Source organism: Podarcis vaucheri, assembly GCF_965113315.1.
Source record: "Podarcis vaucheri genome assembly, chromosome: 3".
Classification (NCBI taxonomy): domain Eukaryota; kingdom Metazoa; phylum Chordata; class Lepidosauria; order Squamata; family Lacertidae; genus Podarcis; species Podarcis vaucheri.
Genome location: NC_138761.1, coordinates 3,141,447 through 3,162,031, shown reverse-complemented (window position 1 = coordinate 3,162,031; position 20,585 = coordinate 3,141,447). Strand labels below are relative to the sequence as shown.

Sequence of the window (20,585 nt, the reverse complement as noted above, 5' to 3'; positions counted from 1 at the left end):
CTCTCGTTTTTCAGTTAACCCATTCCAAGGAAGGACCGAGTCTTTGCAGAAAAGCACCTATAGCACCAGGTCAGGAAAGCAAAAAGGCCCTTTCCCCCATTTTAAAGATCTTGAGGGTTTTGATTTTACAAATCAAGCAGTGTATGAGTTTTACGAAATAAGCAAAAGCTGTCTCTTTTCTCCTCCTCTTCTCCCAACTACGCTAAACAGTTCAGCTTGAAAGAGATATAGGTCCCTGTCGCAAGGGGTCTCTGTGATACACTGCAGAAATATGCCCCCAAACTGCCAGGGCAAACAAGGAAAGCTTCAATTTGCAAAGCAGTTCCTTTGGAATGGCAGCAGGTGGCGATGGCGAATCCTCAAGGCTGAACAGGCAAGATGTCAGAATGTCGGAAACATGAAGCGAAAGAGGGACTTCGAGGTCCAGCAAAGCCCAGCTTCTTCCAACAGAGGGCAGCACTGCACTGCTCCAAGCTGGCATCCATCAGTCTTCATAAAATATACTGATATTCCAAACTCATTTCGTTGGTTTCCTTTTTGTAGCCTGTTTCATTCTGACAAAGAGCTGGACGCAGCCATTCTTCAAGAAGCCATGACTTCCACTGGGCTGCCATCTCCACAGCTCGCAGCCACCAAAGCGTCCACATTTAGGGAGAGCACCAAGCACCCCTCGTTCGTCAAGCTAGCCTTGCTGCCAGAATGCACACCCCCTGGGCGAAAGTGCCCGAGGGTCGGATTCTGCCCACTGCTCTTTGCATTGTCCACGCGACAGACCGACTGGCGTGAGGGGCCATGCCTCAGGATGGGCTGGTGGACTGCGATGCAGTTGTCCAGGGTCATCCATCGCCCAGCTGTGATTTGATGAGAAAGAGATCCCGGGTTCCTTCATGGGGAGAGGTGGGGACGGAATGTGCGGGGGCGGATCATCATGGTGACTTTCTTGAGGGAGTAATAATCGGTGTCCTTCCACGTGTACCAGACTACTCCGTCGGGGCCAAGAATCTTGCGGTTTTTCAGAGAGTATCTTCCACCCTGTGCATATGGGCAACACGGGAGGAGAGGAGAGAGGGAGAGAGTTGGGGAAGAGAACAGAGGGTAAATTTGCACCCTTTTGCTAAAACCAGATGTGGAAGTGTGACACCTAGAGCTTAATGTGGGGTGGGAGAACCGGAGGCCCTCTAAATTAAGGGTGGATGATTCTACCAATCTCTGTTTCTCATTTCTGCGTCAGTTTATGCTTACTAGTTTTTTTTGCATTTCCATGAAAACCGTGAGCATTCTGGTGTTGGTGCTGACTTTTAAAGCCCTAAATGGCCTTAGCCCAGTATACCTGAAGGTATACTCCACCCCCATCGTTCTGTCCGGACATTGAGGTCCAGCTCCAAAGAGGGCCTTCTGGCGGTTCCCTCCCTGCGAGAAGCCAAGTTACAGGGAAACAGGCAGAAGGCCTTCTCGGTGGTGGCACCCGCCCTGTGGAACGCCCTCCCACCAGATGTCAAAGAGAAAAACAACTATCTGACTTTTAGAAGACATCTGAAGGCATCCCTCTTTAGGGAAGCTTTTAATGTTTAACAGACCACTGTATTTTAATATTTTGTTGGAAGCCGCCCAGAGTGGCTGGGGTATAAATAAATTATTATTATTATTATTATTAGTGGGAGGGTGGGGTGGGGTTTTTCTCAGAAAGGTAGTGGGAGATGGGTGATTGACTCAATGGGTATGGTAAACCTATTGACAACTGTTAACGACTGCAATTAGTCCTACAGGAAAAAGCAAGGGATAGTATGCAGATGACCAATACAGTGGTGCCTCGCAAGACGAAATTAATTCGTTCCGCAAGTTTTTTCTTCTTGCGAGTTTTTCGTCTTGTGAAGCACGGTTTCCCATAGGAATGCATTGAAAATCAATTAATGCGTTCCTATGGAAACCGCTTGCCAGGCTGGCGGTGCGGAGAAGGGCTTTTCTCCCCACTGCAAGCCTTCAGGACAGGTACGGGAACAGAGGGGAAGGGGCGCAGCGCTTCTCCTCTGTTCCCGGGGCTTGCGGTGGGAGGAGGGTTTTTCCTCCCCACCGCCAACATTCAGAACAGCATTCTGAATGTTGGCGGTGGGAAGGAAAACCCTCCTCCCACCGCAAGTCTTCAGGACAGCCATCCGAAGGCTGGCGCGGGGAGAAGGGCTTTTCTCCCCACCACCAGCCTTCGGAGGAGGTCCGAGGACAGTGGGGAAGACGCGCTGCGCTTCCCCGCTGTCCCGGAGATTTCCCTATGGGCTTTCGTCTTGCGAAGGAAGCCCATAGGGAAATTCGTTTTGCGAAGCGCCTCCAAAACGGAAACCCTTTCGTCTAGCGGGTTTTCCATCTTGCAAGGCGTTCGTCTTGCGGGGCACCACTGTAATAGCTTTAGCATATACAGTGGTACCTCAGTTTAAGTACTTAATTCGTTCCACAGGTCTGTTCTTAACCTGAAACTGTTCTTAACCTGAAGCACCACTTTAGCTAATGGGGTCTCCTGCTGCCACTGCACCCCCAGAGCACGATTTCTGTTCTCATCCTGAAGCAAAGTTCTTAACCTGAGGTACTATTCTGGGTGAGTGGAGTCTGTAACCTGAAGTGTCTGTAACCCAAGGTACCACTGTACAGTGGAATCTCGTGTTACGGACAGGATCCATTCCGGAGGCCCGTCTGTAACACGGAACTGACACAAGCCGAAGTGTCACTTCTGTTCATGCACGTGGCGCGAATTAGCGCTTCTGCACGTGCGCGAGCGGCGAAACCCGGAAGTAACACGTTCTGGTACTTCCAGGTTGCTGCAGGGCGTATCACAAAAACACGTAACCTGAAGCAGACGCAACCTGAGGTATGACTGTAAATTTAGCATATAAATTTAGCAATTTTTAGTATATTACACCCACCCACTCACAAGTTTGCTTGAAGCTGAAATTAAAATGAAAACCCGAGAGGGCATGTGGGCTGCTGAGGCCACCTCAGTGGCCTGACTTACTTTGTAGTAAACGCCGTTGAGGTTGGAGAAGAAGCATTGGTGGTACCACCAGCCTCCGTGGGAGATGGCGGCACAGATATTCCCCGAGTCGGGCGTGCTGAAACTCCTCTTGTTGTGGTACCAGGCGAAGGAATCCTCCACCGTCCCACTGAAGCCCTCCACATGCAGGCGGTAGTAATTCACCTCGTTCTCGATGCTGCAAGGCAACACGGAAGGTTTCTGTTTTGTTTTTTTTACAAGATATTTATTGAAAGTTTTTAAGATATAACAAAAAAAGAAAAATAAACATACAAAATAAAAAACAATTAAAAACACACATTAATTTTCAATAACATAACTTCCGTACACTTATTTCCTCAGACCTCCTCACACTTCCCCTCCTTGTATTCCAATTCAGTTTGTTAGTTCAGCAAATCCTTACCATTAAACTTTTACCCATCTGTGAATCTTTTTTCCCCCACATCTCCTAAATCATTACAGCTGGAAACCACTTAGTTTCTATCCAACATCCTTCTAACATTCATTAATTTTACAATATTTCTTTAAATAGTCTTTAAATTTCTTCCAGTCTTCTTTCACCGACTCTTCTCCCTGGTCTCGGATTCTGCCAGTCATTTCGGCTAATTCCATGTAGTCAATCACCTTCATCTGCCATTCTTCCAAAGTGGGAAGATCTTGTGTCTGCAACACGGAAGGTTTCTGAGAGCATCTCAGAGTGGGCTTCTAAGTTGTCGCTCCTGAGCCGGGGCAACTTCAGAGGGGAGGTGGTTTTGTGGAAATTGAAAGGAACGCTGTCTGTGGGCTTCTTGTTTCCTAACCTCTGCACTCTGCAGGCGAGGGCCTCCTGCAGATGGCGTATTATCTATTTCCTCATTAAAACATGTGTATAGGACGCGGGTGGCGCTGTGGGTTAAACCACAGAGCCTGGGACTTGCCGATCAGAAGGTGGGCGGTTTGAATCCCCGCGATGGGGTGAGCTCCCATTGCGCAGTCCCTGCTCCTAAAGGGTGGGGTGTAAATTTAAATGATTTTATTTATTTATCCATTAAAAAATAATAATAAGCAGATGTTTAGAAAGTTTAAAAATTTTCCTGCTATTTCCCCCCAATTGATAATTTTATGGTTTTATCTTTTTTTGTAAACCGCTTGGTTTTTTGTTTTAACAATAAAGCGGTGTAGGAATAGGTCATGAAATAAATGAATAAAACAAATCCCTGACCATTGGGCATGCTGGCTCTTGGGGCTGATGGGAGGGGGCAGTTCAACAAGAGGGTGCTTTGGATAGAGGAAAGCATCTAAAATATGGGTGGTGTACTGTGGAGAGTGTATTAACTTATGGCCTATGTGTGTGGTTTGAGAGCTGCACGGTCAGGGGAAAAAGCAAGGCTGTCCAGGGTTGTAAAGACTGCGGAGAGAATAATTGGGTGCACTCTTCCCACCTTGGATCAAATCTACGCTTCCAGGTGCCATAAGAAAGCTGCAGAGATAGTGCAGGATAGTGCGCACCCCAGAAATGATCTCTTTCAGCTTCTGCCTTCTGGAAGAAGGTACAGGGTTATAAAGACTAGGACTAGCCGCCTGAGAAACAGTTTCTATCCAAATGCAATTTTGGTTTTAAATGCCATGTAAGGAGTCTCTATGGGAGTATATTGTATTTAAAAATGGGGTACAGTGGTGCCTCGCAAGATGAAATTAATTCGTTCTGCGAGTTTTTTCGTCTTGACAAAGAACGGTCAAGTCGCAACTGCACCTCTTCAAGCGGTTTTAAGAAAAAGGAAACAAACTTGCAAAGCAAGCCCATAGGGAAATTCGTCTTGCGAAGCAACTCAAAAAACGAAAAACTCTTTCGTCTTGCGAGGTACCACTGTATCAGAGTTTTTAGGGGGCTAACCGGGCAGGGATAGCTGGGGTAGCAGGCTTGTTGGGTTTTGAATGTCTTATATAGATTTTTCAATTTCGTTGTTCTGTATGGGACAATGGCAATAAAGATTATCGTATTATCGTGTTTTGCTGGGCAGCAACCCAGATGCCCTCTCACCTGAAGACCTACCTGAACAGCTGGTAAAAGGCATGTTTGTGCTTATTGTTCCAATCTTCCAGGTCGATGCGGAGAGAGTAGTCCCCTTGGCTGGTGATCTTGTGAATGTTTTCGTTGCCCATCCAGAATTCACTGTTCAATTCCCCAAAGCCATCTTTGTACTCGTTCCACGTCCGGTTGAAATTGACCGTGCCATCCTGACGCCGCTGGATGACAGTCCAGCCTCCACCTGCCACACAATTGCGGCGAGAAATGTCATTGAACTGACAATCCAACTGAAAAAACACACACCCTGATCTGAACTTCTCCCACCCCGTTTGGAAGATTTAAAGGTAAAGGACCCCTGAAGGACGTGGGTGGTGCTGTGGGTTAAACCACAGAGCCTAGGACTTGCTGATCAGAAGGTCGGTGGTTCGAATCCCCACAACGGGGTGAGCTCCCGTTGCTCGGTACCTGCTCCTGCCAACCTAGCAGTTCGAAAGCACGTCAAAGTGCAAGTAGATCAATAGGTACTGCTCTGGCGGGAAGGTAAACGGAATTTCTGTGCGCTGCTCTGGTTCACCAGAAGCGGCTTAGTCATGCTGGCCACATGACCCGGAAGCTCCCTCGGCCAATGAAGTGAGATGAGCGCCACAACCCCAGAGTCAGTCACGACTGAGCCTAATAGTCAGGGGTCCCTTTACCTTTACCGAAAGGACCCCTGACAGTTAAGTCCAGTCACGAAGCAGCGTCTGACCCAAGCACCTCAACATGTAAGGAAACACCACGGAGGACCCACTCCCATTGCCTCCTTTCATACCTTCCACATCCATCTCGCACAGCACTTCAATGGGCAGACCTCCATCGGATGGCATGATGCTGTAGACGCCCGACCGACGGACCCCGTTGTAGTATATGGAGGCACAATCAATGGGGCAGTTCTTGGCATGCTTCACATCTGCCGGGGAGGAAGGGAGAGAAAAACCATTTCAAGGCATCATCTGGACTGAGCCCGCAAACCCATAATAACAAACTGACTTTAATTGTTCCACCTAGGGTTGTCGTATTTCAAGAAGTGAAAATCCGGACAAAAAATAAGAATAAGAATAAGAATAAATTTTATTTATATCCCGCACTCCCCAGCCGAAGCCGGGCTCAGGGCGGCTAACAACAATCAAATAATCAAACAATCAAACAATCCAATATTCTAAAAACATTCCATTATAAAAATTAATTAAAATCAAATTAATGGCAACCGTTAAGCAAAGTTCTGTGCAGGTTGCCAGAGGAGGGAGTCAGGCTGCGCCCTGACCAAAGGCCTGGTGGAACAACTCTGTCTTGCAGGCCCTGCGGAAAGATGTCAGGTCCCGCAGGGCCCTAGTCTCTTGTGACAGTTGTTGAGCTTCTTTTTTTGGGGGGGGAGGGGAGCTGTTGAGTCCTTCCTTCCTTCCTTCCTTCCTTCCTTCCTTCCTTCCTTCCTTCCTTCCCTCCCTCCCTCCCTCCCTCCCTCTTTTTGTGAAATCTCCAAAAAAATGAAGTTTTTGATATACAGTGGTTCCTCTGGTTGCAAACGGGATCCGTTTCGGAGGCCCATTCGCAACATGAAAAGAGCGCAACCCACAGTGGCACGTCTGCGCATGCACAGGTTGCGATTCGTCACTTCTGAGCATGCACGCGATGTCACTTTGCGCGTCTGCGCATGCGCGAGCTGTGAAACCCGGAAGTAACCCTTTCCGATACTTCTGGGTCTCCGCGGGATGTAACCTGAAAGAATGTAACGTAAAATGAGGTATGACTGTATTCTTAAGGAAATTCACCAAAAAAGCAACACTTCCAACATGGGTTGCCATACACCTGTGTTTTCCCGGACATTTTTACTGATTTCCTGAAATTCCACCCAGACACTATTTCCAACGGACGAATCCCGTATATGTCTGGGAAATCCCAGACTTACAGCAGCCCTAGCTCCACACTGGCATGTGATTGGACCCCACCCAAGCACATTGACCAGAGTCCCTCTTCTTGCCCTCTTCTTCCGAGAGCCAGTGTGGTGTGGTGGTTAAGAGCGGTGGACTCGTAATCTGGGGAACCGGGTTCACGTCTCCGCTCCTCCACATGCAGCTGCTGGGTGACCTTGGGCTAGACACACTTCTCTGAAGTCTCTCAGCCCCACTCACCTCACAGAGTGTTTGTTGTGGGGGAGGAAGGGAAAGGAGAATGTTAGCCGCTTTGAGACTCCTTTGGGTAGTGATAAAGCGGGATATCAAATCCAAACTCTTCTTCTCCTTCTCCACACTGGCATGTGATTGAACCCCACCCAAGCACAGTGACCAGAGTCCCTCTTCTTGCTGCAAAATGCCTCTCCCTTTGGCCCAGGGGCAACCGAGGTGACTCTGCTTACGTAGCCTCGGTGTGCAGTGGGATCAGAAGCGGACTGACCTGGTCTACATCCCGCTTAAAGCCAGGGGGACAGCGAGCACACGGCATCCAGAACTGGCCGGCTTAAAGGATTGCTAGCCCAGAGGCGTGCTTTTCCCTTCGCCTACGTCAGGGACTCAGGCTGGATTTGGGCTAGTGGGTGAAAGTCTTTATCAGATAATCCCAGTTGGAGGATAGATGGGAAGGGCTCCGTCAACCTGGTTGTTGTTATGGGGTCAACCGAAGGACACAAGATCTACCCACCCTGGAAGAATGGCAAATGCAACTAATAGGCTACATGGAAACGGCGGAAATGACTGGCAGAATCCGAGACCAGGGAGAAGAGCTGGTGGAAGAAGATTGGAGGAAATTTAAAATTTATTTACAGAAACATTGTAAAACTTTTGAATGCTGATGACGTTGAAATGAACTGAAGGGGTTCTAGCAACAAGGTAAAATGTAAGATGGGATTGATAATAGATAAGTTAAATTGGATATGAATTTGCTGAACCAAATTTTTAAAAAAGGGATACAAAAAAGGGAGGCGTGAGGAAGTCAGGAGAATAAGTTAACTAAAGATGAGATTTTTTTTTTAAAAAGAGGGAGTTTTGTTTTTATGTGGTTTCTTTTTTCTTTTCTTTTTTCTTTTGTGTTTAATGTTTGTATTTTTGTATTTTGTGATTTTGTATTTTTCTGTTTTTGTACTTTTTTCTGAATTACTTTATTGATAAAACTTAATAAAATATTAATTAAAAAAAACAAAGCCCTCAACCGAAGGAACAGCATCACAAACACCACTAAGGGCATTTCCTTTGGGATCTTAGGGTGGGGAGAGGACCAGGAGACAAAAGGGGGCAGGGATGCCCCACAGAATACAGAGGAGGTGCCAAATGAAGGCTCAGGATGGGATTGGGCAAGTGAGGAAATCAATGCATGATCAAGGAAAAGGCAAAGGCAAAGGTAAAGGGGCCCCTGACCATTAGGTCCAATCGTGGCTGACTCTGGGGTTGCGGCGCTCATCTCGCTTTATTGGCCGAGGGAGCCGGCGTACAGCTTCCGGGTCATGTGGCCAGCAGGACTAAGCCGCTTCTGGCGAACCAGAGCAGCACACGGAAATGCCGTTTACCTTCCCGCCGGAGTGGTACCTATTTGTCTACTTGCACTTTGACGTGCTTTCGAACTGCTAGGTTGGCAGGAGCAGGGACCGAGCAACGGGAGCTCACCCCGTCACGGGGATTCGAACCGCCAACCTTCTGATCGGCAAGTCCTAGGTTCTATGGTTTAACCCACAGCGCCACCCGCGCCCCATATTCAACACGAAAAACAGCGACAATCTGTTGTTGGCAAAGCACAGCTGGACACATAAAGGGCCCCATTACCTTCAGCACCTTCAGAGCTAAATTCGGCCCTGACCCCAAGGGTCATCTAGCCCAAACCTCTGCAGGCAGGAGTCTTTTGGCCAACGTGGGACTCGAACCCGAATCTTGGCTCTTCCGTGGGGACTCACCTGGGTAGTGCATCTCGTGCTGGAGCCTCATCTCCACCGGGACCAGGCAGCCTGGGTTGTGCCGCACCCAGTCCATCAGCAGGGAGACATTGTGGACCTGGGCTTGCATGTCGTACAGCAGCGTGGCCTGAATGTGCTGTAGGGTGCTGGCCTCCTGGTAGTGCTGCTCCAGCTCCTGAACCCGCTGCTCCACGGTGGCGTTGCGGCTGGACTTCTCTTCATGCTTCGCAGCAGCAGGATGGGGCCCGGCAGGTGGCGTGGAATAAAGAAGGACAGTGGAATTAATGGACTGTGCAGAATTGGATAAGATGACAGGAAGGAATCTGAAACCTGCGGGACCAGAGATTCTCAGAGGACTGGAGTAAATATTGGAACTATTTGTAAAGCAATTGTAATAAACGGGTTACACCAGTAGGACTGCGAGATGTTTTGTAAGGAGGATCATGCGAAATATTGCATTTATGAAGAGAGTTATTAGTTAAGGACAATTAAAAGTAATAGGGAAATTAAGAAATGTAGATTGAGTGATAAAGATTGACAAAACCTTCAGATGCAGTTGATGGAAGTCCAAAACATTGTATAAGATAAGAATATATGTTATATGATTGTTGGGCATGATATGTAAAAAATTAATAAGATGATTGATAGATAGATAGATGATAGATAGATAGATAGATGATAGATAGATAGAGAAGGACAAGCAAAACATTCAAGAGTGGGATGAGATGCTCCAGAAATAAACATCACCCCCTACCCACCTCCTGAACTGGGCCAACTGGTCAATAGAGGAACAACTTTTTAGAAATTGGTGCCCAATATTGAAGTTTGTTGTTCCTCTTCTTTCCCTGTGTCTTTCCCCTTTTGTGTTGTGTCCCCCCCCCCAATTGTAAGCCTGTGGGGCAGGGACTGCCTTGTTTAACTGGTTGTATGCCGGTAAAGGCCCCCTGGGCAGTTAAGTCCAGTCAAACAATGGGGTTGCGGCACTCGTCCTGCTTTCAGGCCGAGGGAACTAGTGTTTGTCCACAGACAGTTTTCCGGGACATGTGGCCAGCATGATAAAACTGCTTCTGGTGCAACGGAACACCGTGACAGAAGCCAGAGCATACGGAAACGCCATTTACCTTCCCGCTGGAGCGGTACCTATTTATCCACTTGCGCTGGTGTGCTTTTGAACTGCTAGGTAGGCAGGAGCTGGGACACAGCAACAGGAGCTCAACCCATCGCGGGGATTCAAACTGCCGACCTTCTGATCGGCAAGCCCAAGAGGCTCAGTGGTTTAGACCACAGCTCCACCTGTGTCCCTATTGTATGCAACCTGCACTGGGAGCCTTTCTGGCTGAAGAGTGAGGTCCCAAAAACTCACAAACAAACAAACAAACAAACAAACAAGAATGGTCTGGATAGGTTAGTTGGTTAGAGTATGGTGCTGATAATACCAAGGGTGAGGATTCGACCCCCATGTGGGATGGCTAAATTTTCCGCCATTGCAAGGGGTTGGTCTAGATAATCCTCTGGGTCCCTTCTAACTCTACAATAGTAGGATTATAAGAATGCCCTTTTCTACTGATGCTTTAAAGCATGGGTAGGCAACCAAAGACCCGGGGGCTGGATCCGGCCCAATCGCCTTCTAAATCTGGCCTGCGGGCGGTCCGAGAATCAGCTTGTTTTTACATGAGTAGAATGTGTCCTTTTATTTAAAATGCATCTCTGGGTTATTTGAGGGGCATAGGAATTCGTTCATTAATTCCCCCCCCCCAAAAAAATATAGTCCGGCCCCCCACAAGATCTGAAGGACAGTGGACCGGCCTCCTGCTGAAAAAGTTTGCTGACCTCTGCTAAAGGATGGGCAAAATGCAGTGGGCAAGCTTGCTGAGGAAACATTGTGCTGGGGAATAATAATAATAATAATAATAATAATAATAATAATAATAATAATAATAATATATTATTTGTACCCCGCCCATCTGGCAGGCTTTCCCCAGCCACTCTGGGTGGCTTCCAACAAAGATTAAAAATACATTAAAATGTCGCACATTAAAAACTTCCCTGAAGAGGGCTGTATTGCACTATAAGGCGGTCCATGTTGCACATTCCTAACACACACACACACAAAATGTACAAGAGTTGTGCGGCCAAACCCCTTAAGAGCTAATGGCTCTGGTGTGATTGAGATCTCTGGCTCATCTGTCATTAGCCAACCCCCCCAAGAGAAGCTTATCTGGCAAAGGGCAAGGACCCTCTGTAGAGAATTAAACAAAGAGAACTTGTGATCCTCTCATCTCGCACGGAGGCACTTTGTGGCAGCGGGAAGCTCAGCAGAGAAATAAGCAAACATGTGTTGGATAAAGGGAGAGCACGCTTGGTATGAAACCCAGCCCAGGGACGTGAACCAACGCGGGGCAAACAATTCAGTGAGGTTCTCCTTCTTGAAGCTCCTTTCGAGTAGGAGCCCCTCTGCAGTGGGGCTCATGCAGGAAGACAAAAACATGAGGAAAGCCTGGTGGATCAGGCCCGTGGACCACCTACTCCAGGCATCCTGGCCTCACAGCGGCCAACTAGATGCCTGTGGGAAGCCCACAGTGAGCACAAGTGGTCTCTCCCCTTCTGTGATTTCCAGGAGATCTCCTACTGGATTGCTTCTAAAATCCATTGCTCCCACAACATGCAGACTAACAGGAAATGAAATTGATTTATCTCTTAGCTGAGCTACTATGGGAGCCAAGGCGTCCCTGTCCTGGCAGTGGGGCATGCGCCAGAGACATCATCAGGAAACCGAGCTCAGATTTATTTATGTTATTGCTATTATGGTCATGGTACACCTGTGCAGGTGTTCTCATACTGCATTGCAGTCATCGCAGGTGGGGCTCTGGGCTCTGGGGGGTTTCCCTCCATTTTTGACTGGGATGCCCCCAGGTTTCATACTTCTGTTCCCAGGAGTATCTAAAATAAATATCCAAAATAACTAAATCACTTGTTCAGGTTACCCCACAGCTGTCATTCCTGAATATGTGAATCATGGAATCATAGAAATGTAAGGACTCCTTACGGGGTCCTCGCCATGGGATTACATTCATCCAGTGCTTTACCAACTGCACTGGCTCCCAGTGGAGTGCAAGGTCAGGTTTAAGGTGCTGGTTTTGACCTTTAAAGCCCTATGCGGCCTAGGACCCTCGTACCTACAGGACTGCCTCTCCTGGTATGCCCTGCGGAGGACCTTAAGGTCCACAAATGACAACACTTTGGAGGTTGCAAGGTGGTTAGCTTGGTCTCAACTAGAGCCAGGGCCTTTTTGGTGCTGGCCCCGACGTGGTGGAACGCTCTGTCCCAAGAGACTAGGGCCCTGTGGGACTTGATATCTTTCCGCAGGGCCTGCAAGACAGAGCTGTTCCGCCTGGCCTTTGGTTTGGACTCAGTCTGACCCTTATATTTCCCTCCCCTTATGGTTCTGATCTATGGGCTACTTTAAAAATGAGGCTGCATTTTAAATTGCATTTTAACCTGTATTTTTCGCTCTATAGGACACACCGGACCATAGGAGGAGGAGAACAGGGGAAAAAAAATCTCCCCCTCTCTGCGCAGCGCCCCTTCAGCAAAGTGGGAGGAGAAACGAAGTGAAGCGAAGCCTGGAGAGCAAGAGGGATTGGTGTGCACGACCCCTCTCGCTCTTCAGGCGGCTATCCGCAAGCCTCCGGATCACAGCGGGAACGCTCCGAAGGCTTGCGGATAGCTGCCTGAAGCCCCCGGAGTGCAGAGGGAACTCCTGCTGCGCTCCGAAGGCTTGCGGATAGCTGCCTGAAGCCCCCGGAGTGCAGAGGGAACTCCTGCTGCGCTCCGAAGGCTTGCGGATAGCTGCCTGAAGCCCCCGGAGTGCAGAGGGAACTCCTGCTGCGCTCCGAAGGCTTGCGGATAGCTGCCTGAAGCCCCCGGAGTGCAGAGGGAACTCCTGCTGCGCTCCGAAGGCTTGCGGATAGCTGCCTGAAGCCCCCGGAGTGCAGAGGGAACTCCTGCTGCGCTCCGAAGGCTTGCGGATAGCTGCCTGAAGCCCCCGGAGTGCAGAGGGAACTCCTGCTGCGCTCCGAAGGCTTGCGGATAGCTGCCTGAAGCCCCCGGAGTGCAGAGGGAACTCCTGCTGCGCTCCGAAGGCTTGCGGATAGCTGCCTGAAGCCCCCGGAGTGCAGAGGGAACTCCTGCTGCGCTCCGAAGGCTTGCGGATAGCTGCCTGAAGCCCCCGGAGTGCAGAGGGAACTCCTGCTGCGCTCCGAAGGCTTGCGGATAGCTGCCTGAAGCCCCCGGAGTGCAGAGGGAACTCCTGCTGCGCTCCGAAGGCTTGCGGATAGCTGCCTGAAGCCCCCGGAGTGCAGAGGGAACTCCTGCTGCGCTCCGAAGGCTTGCGGATAGCTGCCTGAAGCCCCCGGAGTGCAGAGGGAACTCCTGCTGCGCTCCGAAGGCTTGTGGATAGCTGCCTGAAGCCCCCGGAGCGCAGCGGGAGTTCCCTGCGCTCCGGGGGCTTCAGGCGGCTTCAGCGAAAGCAACGTGAAGCCTCCGGGGTGCGGGGGGGGGAGCTCTTCCTCTGCACTTCGGAGGCTTCCCGTTGCTATCGTTGAAGCCAAGGAGCCTGCATTCGCTCCATAGGATGCACACATATTTCCCCTTCATATTTGGAGGGGGAAACGTGCGTCCTATAGAGCGAAAAATAAGGTAAATTGTTTTGTTTTTTTAAAATGATATTTATTAAAAGTTTTCAGACAATGACAAGTCACAAAATTAAAAATAGGAAATAAGAAAAACGTAACAATAATAAGAAACAAAGAAATACAAAAATACAAAAACAAAATACATAAAGAGTAAAAAAGAAAACAAAGTTAACAAAAAATCAATATTTTCATGTCTTATATTTCATTTACTTATTTCCTGACCTCCTCACACCCCCTTTTTTGTATTCCAGTTCACATAGTTAGTTCAGCAAATCCTTACCCTCTATCATTTATCTTTACTTATTATCTTAACCTATTATAACTATATATTTCAAACCATTGTCAATCCGTATTTACATATTCTTGTTAATCTTTTTACCAATACCACTTATTTTCAATCCAACATCCCTTCAACATTCATTAATTTTACTGTATTTCTGCAGGTAGTCTTTAAATTTCTTCCAGTCTTCTTCCACCACCTCTTCTCCCTGATCTCGGATTCTGCCAGTCATTTCTGCCAGTTCGAAAAATACGGTAAATTGGTCCCCCCCATTATGTTTTTACTGTAATTTTAATGGTGCTAGCTGCCCTGAGCCTGGCTCTGGCCGGGGAGGGCGGGGTATAAATAAAATGTATTATTAGAGTTGGAAGGGGTCCTGGGGTCATCTAGACCAACCCCGGCGATGGAGGCATCTCAGCTAAAGCATCCATGACAGGTGGCCCTCCAACCTCTGCTTAAAGACCTCCAAGGAAGATGAGTCCACAACTTCCCAAGGGAGACCATTTCCCTGTCAAACAGTTCTTGCCACCACAAAGTTCTTCCTGATGTTTAGCAAGACAACAGCTGAAGAATTTATGACATGGGTGCTTAGCTGCAGCTGGGATTTCAATAGCCCACAATGGGAAACCTTGAACCAAAATCTGCTTTTGGCTTGGTGGTATAATAACTTGCGGACATTGTCTATTGCGAGGGGAAATCGCACACATGCTGCGTGTTTCCAGGGGTGTGTGTGGAGGACTGGAGGTGGTTGGAGGATGGATGGCAGTTAATGGATTGAAGTTGAATCCTGACAAGACAGAAGTACTGTTTTCGGGGGACAGGAGGCAGGCGGGTGTGGAGGACTCCCTGGTCCTGAATGGGGTAACTGCCCCTGAAGGACCAGGTGTGCAGCCTGGGAGTCATTTTGGACTCACAGCTGTCCATGGAGGCGCAGGTCAGTTCTGTGTCCAGGGCAGCTGTCTACCAGCTCCATCTGGTACGTAGGCTGAGACCCTACCTGCCCACAGACTGTCTCACCAGAGTGGTCCATGCTCTGAAGGCGGCCCTGTTTAGGGAAGCTTTTAATGTTTAACAGACCACTGTATTTTAATATTTTGTTGGAAGCCACCTAGAGTGGCTGGGGAAACCCAGCCAGATGGGCGGGGTATAAATAATAAATTATTATTATTATTATTATTATTATTATTATTATTATTCAAAATGCTTTTATGTCAGCCATGGGGATTTTATTTACTAAACTCCAGGCTTAGATGCTCAATGTACACCATCCATTCGTACCACCTAAGGAAATATGGATGTCTTGATTTGTATTGCTGTGTCGCCGTTTCTTTCTCTTGCTATTTACTGCTTGTTGGTTTTGTAAACTGCATGATGCAGTACCTTGCTGCCACATTTTTGGGTTGCTACTAATGTTAATCAAAGTTAAAGCATCATGGTGATCAACTAATTAATACCAGGAGTGTAGGTGCTCTCATCCTCAGAGAGGAGCAACCAGATTTGTGCAGGTGATGGACGCAAAATTGCAGAATGGTTCCAGTAAACAAATTCTGAGCTCCGTCGGATGGCAAAGATTTATGAGTCTTAATAATAAGAAAATATTGTTTCTTCCTAAGGGGCCAAATCTCCCTTCCTTCTGTAATTCATACCAGGAGAACAGCCATCCTTTCTCTTACTCAATTCTCTATATCTTTTTTCATTTACATAACCTCCAGTTATGCAAATATTAAAGCACAATCTGTTCTCTTCTTACATCCAGGAGCGAAACAAAAAATAAATAAATAGGGAAGCTATTTTTATTTGGTAGATTAATCAACTAACAGTCCCATCCTAAACTTGCCTACTTGGAAGTTAAGTCCTGTTGAACAGGAAAGGGCTTGCTCCCAAGTAAGTGGTGTGAGGATGGCAGACTAAGGGGGGCAACTGATGCATTTGTTTTGACAGACTCCTCCCTCCCCATTGCACCCCAAATCTGCTCCAGAGCATTGGGGAAGACCCCGGAACAGATTTAGAGGGTGCCTGGAGGACTGGGAGGGGGAAAATGCCATTGCACCAGCAGAAATCCTTACACGAATGGAACGAGTTGCTTACTGCTACATTGAATACAAGTACACATTTTAAGTTGATTAAATTGTAGAGAGACAATTAAATTTGGAATGGTACTGAGTTAAGCATGTATTTAGTTTCAGAGGCTAGTTTTAAAGAATCCCAGAATCCCAGACACTGCCAAAAGCTGTTGAAAGAGTGCAAATATTTACCCGTAATCAATCAATCAATCAATCAATCAATCAATCAGAAAGCAGATGATTAATCAAATAAACTGGGTGGCAGTCTGTCCTCTCCTCCTCTGCTCAATCCCACCACTCAGGAGCAAAAGGGTTATTTAATTCTAAACAACAACCCCCTTTTTCTGGATAAAGGCTCTCTCAATCCTACCTGGGCTTCCTGTTTGCCTTATGGCAGGCTTCCTCCACCTCGGCCCTCCAGATGTGTTGAGACTACAATTCCCATCATCCCTGACCACTGGTCCTGCTAGCTAGGGATCATGGGAGTTGTAGTCCCAAAACATCTGGAGGGCCGAGGTTGAGGAAGCCTGCCTTATGGGGTCTCAGCTCTGGGGTTCCAATACCTCAAGCAATCTCCTCTAACTATATCTGAAGAAGTGTGCATGCACACGAAAGCTCATACCAAGAACTAACTTAGTTGGTCTTTAAGGTGCTACTGGAAGGAATTTTTTTTTTATTTTTCCTCTAACTAGTGATATTCTGTTGCCACCTTATGAACACTAATAAGTCTGATTTATTCTGTCACAGACATGATAGCTTGGCCAAATGGCCATCTGTTAGAGACTCTTTAGCTGAGATCTCTGCATTGCTGGACTAGAAGATCCTTAGGATCCACTCCAACTTTACTGTTCTATGATTTTGGGATGGTAAAAGCTGACTATAGCAGATTCTTATATGATTTGTTTCTAATAAATGTGTTTGGATACCACATGCTTGGCATGAGCCAACAGTGTGACTCAGCAGCAGAAAACGCTAATTCTATTCTAGGCTGCATCAACAGAAGTATAGTGTCCAGGTCATGGGTAGGCAAACTAAGGCCCGGGGGCCGGATCCGGCCCAATCGCCTTCTCAATCCGGCCAGCGGACGGTCCAGGAATCAGCGTATTTTTACATGAGTGCCCTTTTATTTAAAATGCATCTCTGGGTTATTTGTGGGGTATAGGAATTCGTTCATTCCCTGACCCCCAGATATAGTCTGGCCCCCAACGAGGCCTGAGGGACAGTGGACCGGCCCCCTGCTGAAAACGTTTGCTGACCCCTGGTCAAGGTCAAGGGAAGTAATAGTACCACTCTATTCTGCCTTTGGCTGATTAATATCCTATAGCAGCAGTTCTCAACCTGTAGGTCCCCAGATTGGACTACAAATCCCATCAACCCTGAGCTCTGGCCTTGCTAGCTAGGGGTGATGGGAGTTGTAGTTCAACAACATCTGGGGACCCACAGGTTGAGAAAGGCTGCCCTATAGCCCTTTAAATGTATCTGTGGGAAGTGGGGTGGTCATTATTTTGTTGCGTTGGTTTAATTATTTACTTGTGTTCTATCTTGTATTTTATTCCGTAAGCTGCCTTGGGATGTCTTGATGGATGGATGAATCTGATGTCACAATCACATCATGTGACTGACAGGTGGGTTGCCCCAACCATGCACTAAAGTTGGAACGTGGGAGTGGGGACAGATCCATCCCAATGGTCCCCAAAGTCTCCCTATACCTAAGTTGCTGCCCATGTTTTTCCCCATTAAGAAACTCACCTGCATTATGTTTGCTGACTGGGAATGGTTGTGGACCACCGGCATAAAATTTACGGCATGTAATGCCTTAAAGGAAAATATTATGAAAATGATTTATAGGTGGTACATGACCCCAGTCAAGCTAGCAAAAATTTATCACTTGCCTGACAATAAGTGTTGGAAGTGTAAAGAAACTGAAGGTACTTTCTATCACCTTTGGTGGACGTGCCCGAAGATTAAGGCTTTCTGGGAAATGATATACAATGAAATGAAAAAGGTACTTAAATGTACTTTCCCTAAGAAACCAGAGGCCTTTCTCTTGGGCATTGTCGGCCAATTGGTGTCAAAGAAAGACAGAACTTTTTTTAAGTACGCTACTACAGCAGCAAGAATACTCATCGCAAAGCATTGGAAGACTCAAGATCTACCCACTCTGGAAGAATGGCAGATGAAGGTGATAGACTATATGACATTGGCTGAAATGACCGGCAGAATCCGTGATCAGGGGAAAGAGACGGCGGATGAAGATTGGAAGAAATTCAAAATTTATCTTAAGAAATATTACAAAATTGATGAATGCTAAAATGTTGAGGTTTTTAGAAAGAAAAGGAGATTACAGCGACAAAAGATTAAGTAAAAGAAAAGAATAAATAAGGGACAAATTTGATAAAATTAAGTTTAGGATTTGCTGAAATAATTATGGAAATTGGGATGTAGAAAGGGGAGGTTTGGGGGAGTCAGAGAAGTGAGGTTTATGAAAAAAGGATATGAAATTATACATGTTTGTTTGTTTTTTGTTTGTTTTTTATTTGTTTGTATTGTCTATAAAAAGTTTTGTAAAACCAATAAAAATATATATTTTTTTTAAAAAAAGAAACTCACCTGAAGCTCCAAAATCTTGATGCGGTGACGATGGTTCCTCAGCTCCTCCTGGAGCTCTGAGATGAGTTCCCGCAGCTCCAGGATCTGTTGCTTCCTCTCCTCGTTCTCGTGGAGCCAGTAGGAGACCTCGTCCGTGCAACGGAACATGTCAGGGCACCTCTGCTGGTCCAGTTGCGGCAAGGTGGCAATGATCTTGCACCTGCCATTGGGCAGGACCTGGTTGCTGTATTCTCCACACTGGATGAGTCCAGGGCTCCCTTGGTGGCCGTCATCTCCGCTCATCCCTTCGCCATCGGCCGTCAGGGGTCTCTGCAGGGAGCGGTGGTTCAGGAAAGCCAGGAAGAGGAGTGTTTGTGCCACCAGCCTTTGGGGTCCTGAAGGCACCCCAAGCTTCATCGTGCCCAGGCCAGCTGGCAATGGAACAGCCACTTGTTCAGAGGGTGGCCAGCGTGGAGAAGTCTCCTTGGTGCAAACCCCAAACTTTGCATTGGCGTGGAAAGGAAGTGATCCACCGCAAGGGAGAGCCTAAGGCTGGATGTGGAGCTGCCATCGGGATTGCAAGGTTATAGGTGTGCGTCGATTCGAGAACCCAGGAAATGTGGTCCAGAGGATGGCGAGAGTGAATTCCACTCCTCTCCGTTATTCCTCCTTGGATGGAATAATGCCAGCTCAATCTAGGACCCAAGGTCTTCTCCAAACCTCCTTGAGGCTGTGTGCTTAGACTCAGGGTTTCCTTGGATTAAATTGAGCAGATGGCCTGCAACTGGTGCATTTTTCATGGAGGATAACAGCTCGAAGGTGAGGTTTCCTGGCACCAAGATTTCAACACCATGGACAAGTCCTCCAGAAAATCGTTTGCCCCCAAAGGAGGACCCAATAGGCAACTCACAGAAACTGCTGTTCATGCATCGATCACAAACAGCTGACTGTTTTAGGCATTTCGTAGTTCTCTTTCCTTCTTTTGGAAAAAAAAAGCAGAAAATGAAAGGAAACCAGTTTCCTAACAATTTTTTTTTTTTACAGGGGAAACATTTTGCATAGTTTCAAGGCACCCTTGCCAAATTGTCCTTAGTTTTGCAAAGGGTAGGAAGAGATACCAAAATTTCACTGTCAAAAATATTGACCATGGTCTCTCCATGAGCCACTTGTGAGATTGCTTCATGGCACTACCTTCCTCTGAATTACTCCTCAAAACCCACCATTTGCTTATGTGTAAGAACATTTATATACTGTCATGCCATTATCTATCTATCTATCATCTATCTATATCTATCTATCTATCTATCTATCTATCTATCTATCTATCTATCTATCTATCTATCTATCATCTATCTATCTATCTATCTATCTATATCAATGAGATTTACAGCAATAAAACTATAAAACCATACAATAAAAGCTATTAAAAAGACAGGCATCCATTCACCAATGTGTTCTTAATTGCTTGCATAGGCCTGGTGGACCTTGGGTCCTGGAACTTCATATGATTGTGGAATTCCCTCTGCTGGCAGGATAAGACCTTTTTGTTCAGACTAAGGTCCAGATGATGCTGACCACTCCACTGCTAGATCTTGGGGTGAACTCAGCTGCCTCTAAATGCATTCTGGTGTACCGTGTTTACTCGAGTCTAATACGCCATCAAATCTAATGCGCACCTTAATTTTTGCAACGTAATTTGGCCAAAAAAGGTTGAACATTAGATTTGAGTAAATACGGTGTTTTAACTGTTCTCAGCTTTTACTTTGCATTTTACAAACCTTTGTAAGGTAAAGGTAAAGGTAAAGGGACCCCTGACCATTAGGTCCAGCTGTGTCTGACTCGCCGTTTACCTTCCCGCCGGAGCAGTACCTATTTATCTACTTGCACTGGTGTGCTTCCGAACTGCTAGGTTGGCAGGAGCAGGGACCGAGCAACGGGAGCTCACCCCATTGTGGGGATTCGAACCGCCGACCTTCTGATCGGCAAGTCCTAGGCTCTGTGGTTTAACCCACAGCA

The 20,585-nt window shown here is 47.1% G+C and overlaps 1 protein-coding gene across 1 annotated transcript; it reads right to left on the bottom strand.

Annotated features, from left to right (window-relative positions):
* Positions 1–645: 645 nt before the first annotated feature.
* LOC309529492 (angiopoietin-4-like) lies at positions 646–19,078 on the bottom strand (the record flags this gene model as incomplete). The annotated part of the gene is given in 7 exon segments (XM_082217758.1): positions 646–1,032; positions 3,002–3,197; positions 5,052–5,268; positions 5,839–5,976; positions 8,944–9,166; positions 18,591–18,991; positions 18,994–19,078. Coding segments are annotated over 7 exon segments (1,407 nt in total). The 3' UTR covers positions 646–885.
* Positions 19,079–20,585: the final 1,507 nt, after the last annotated feature.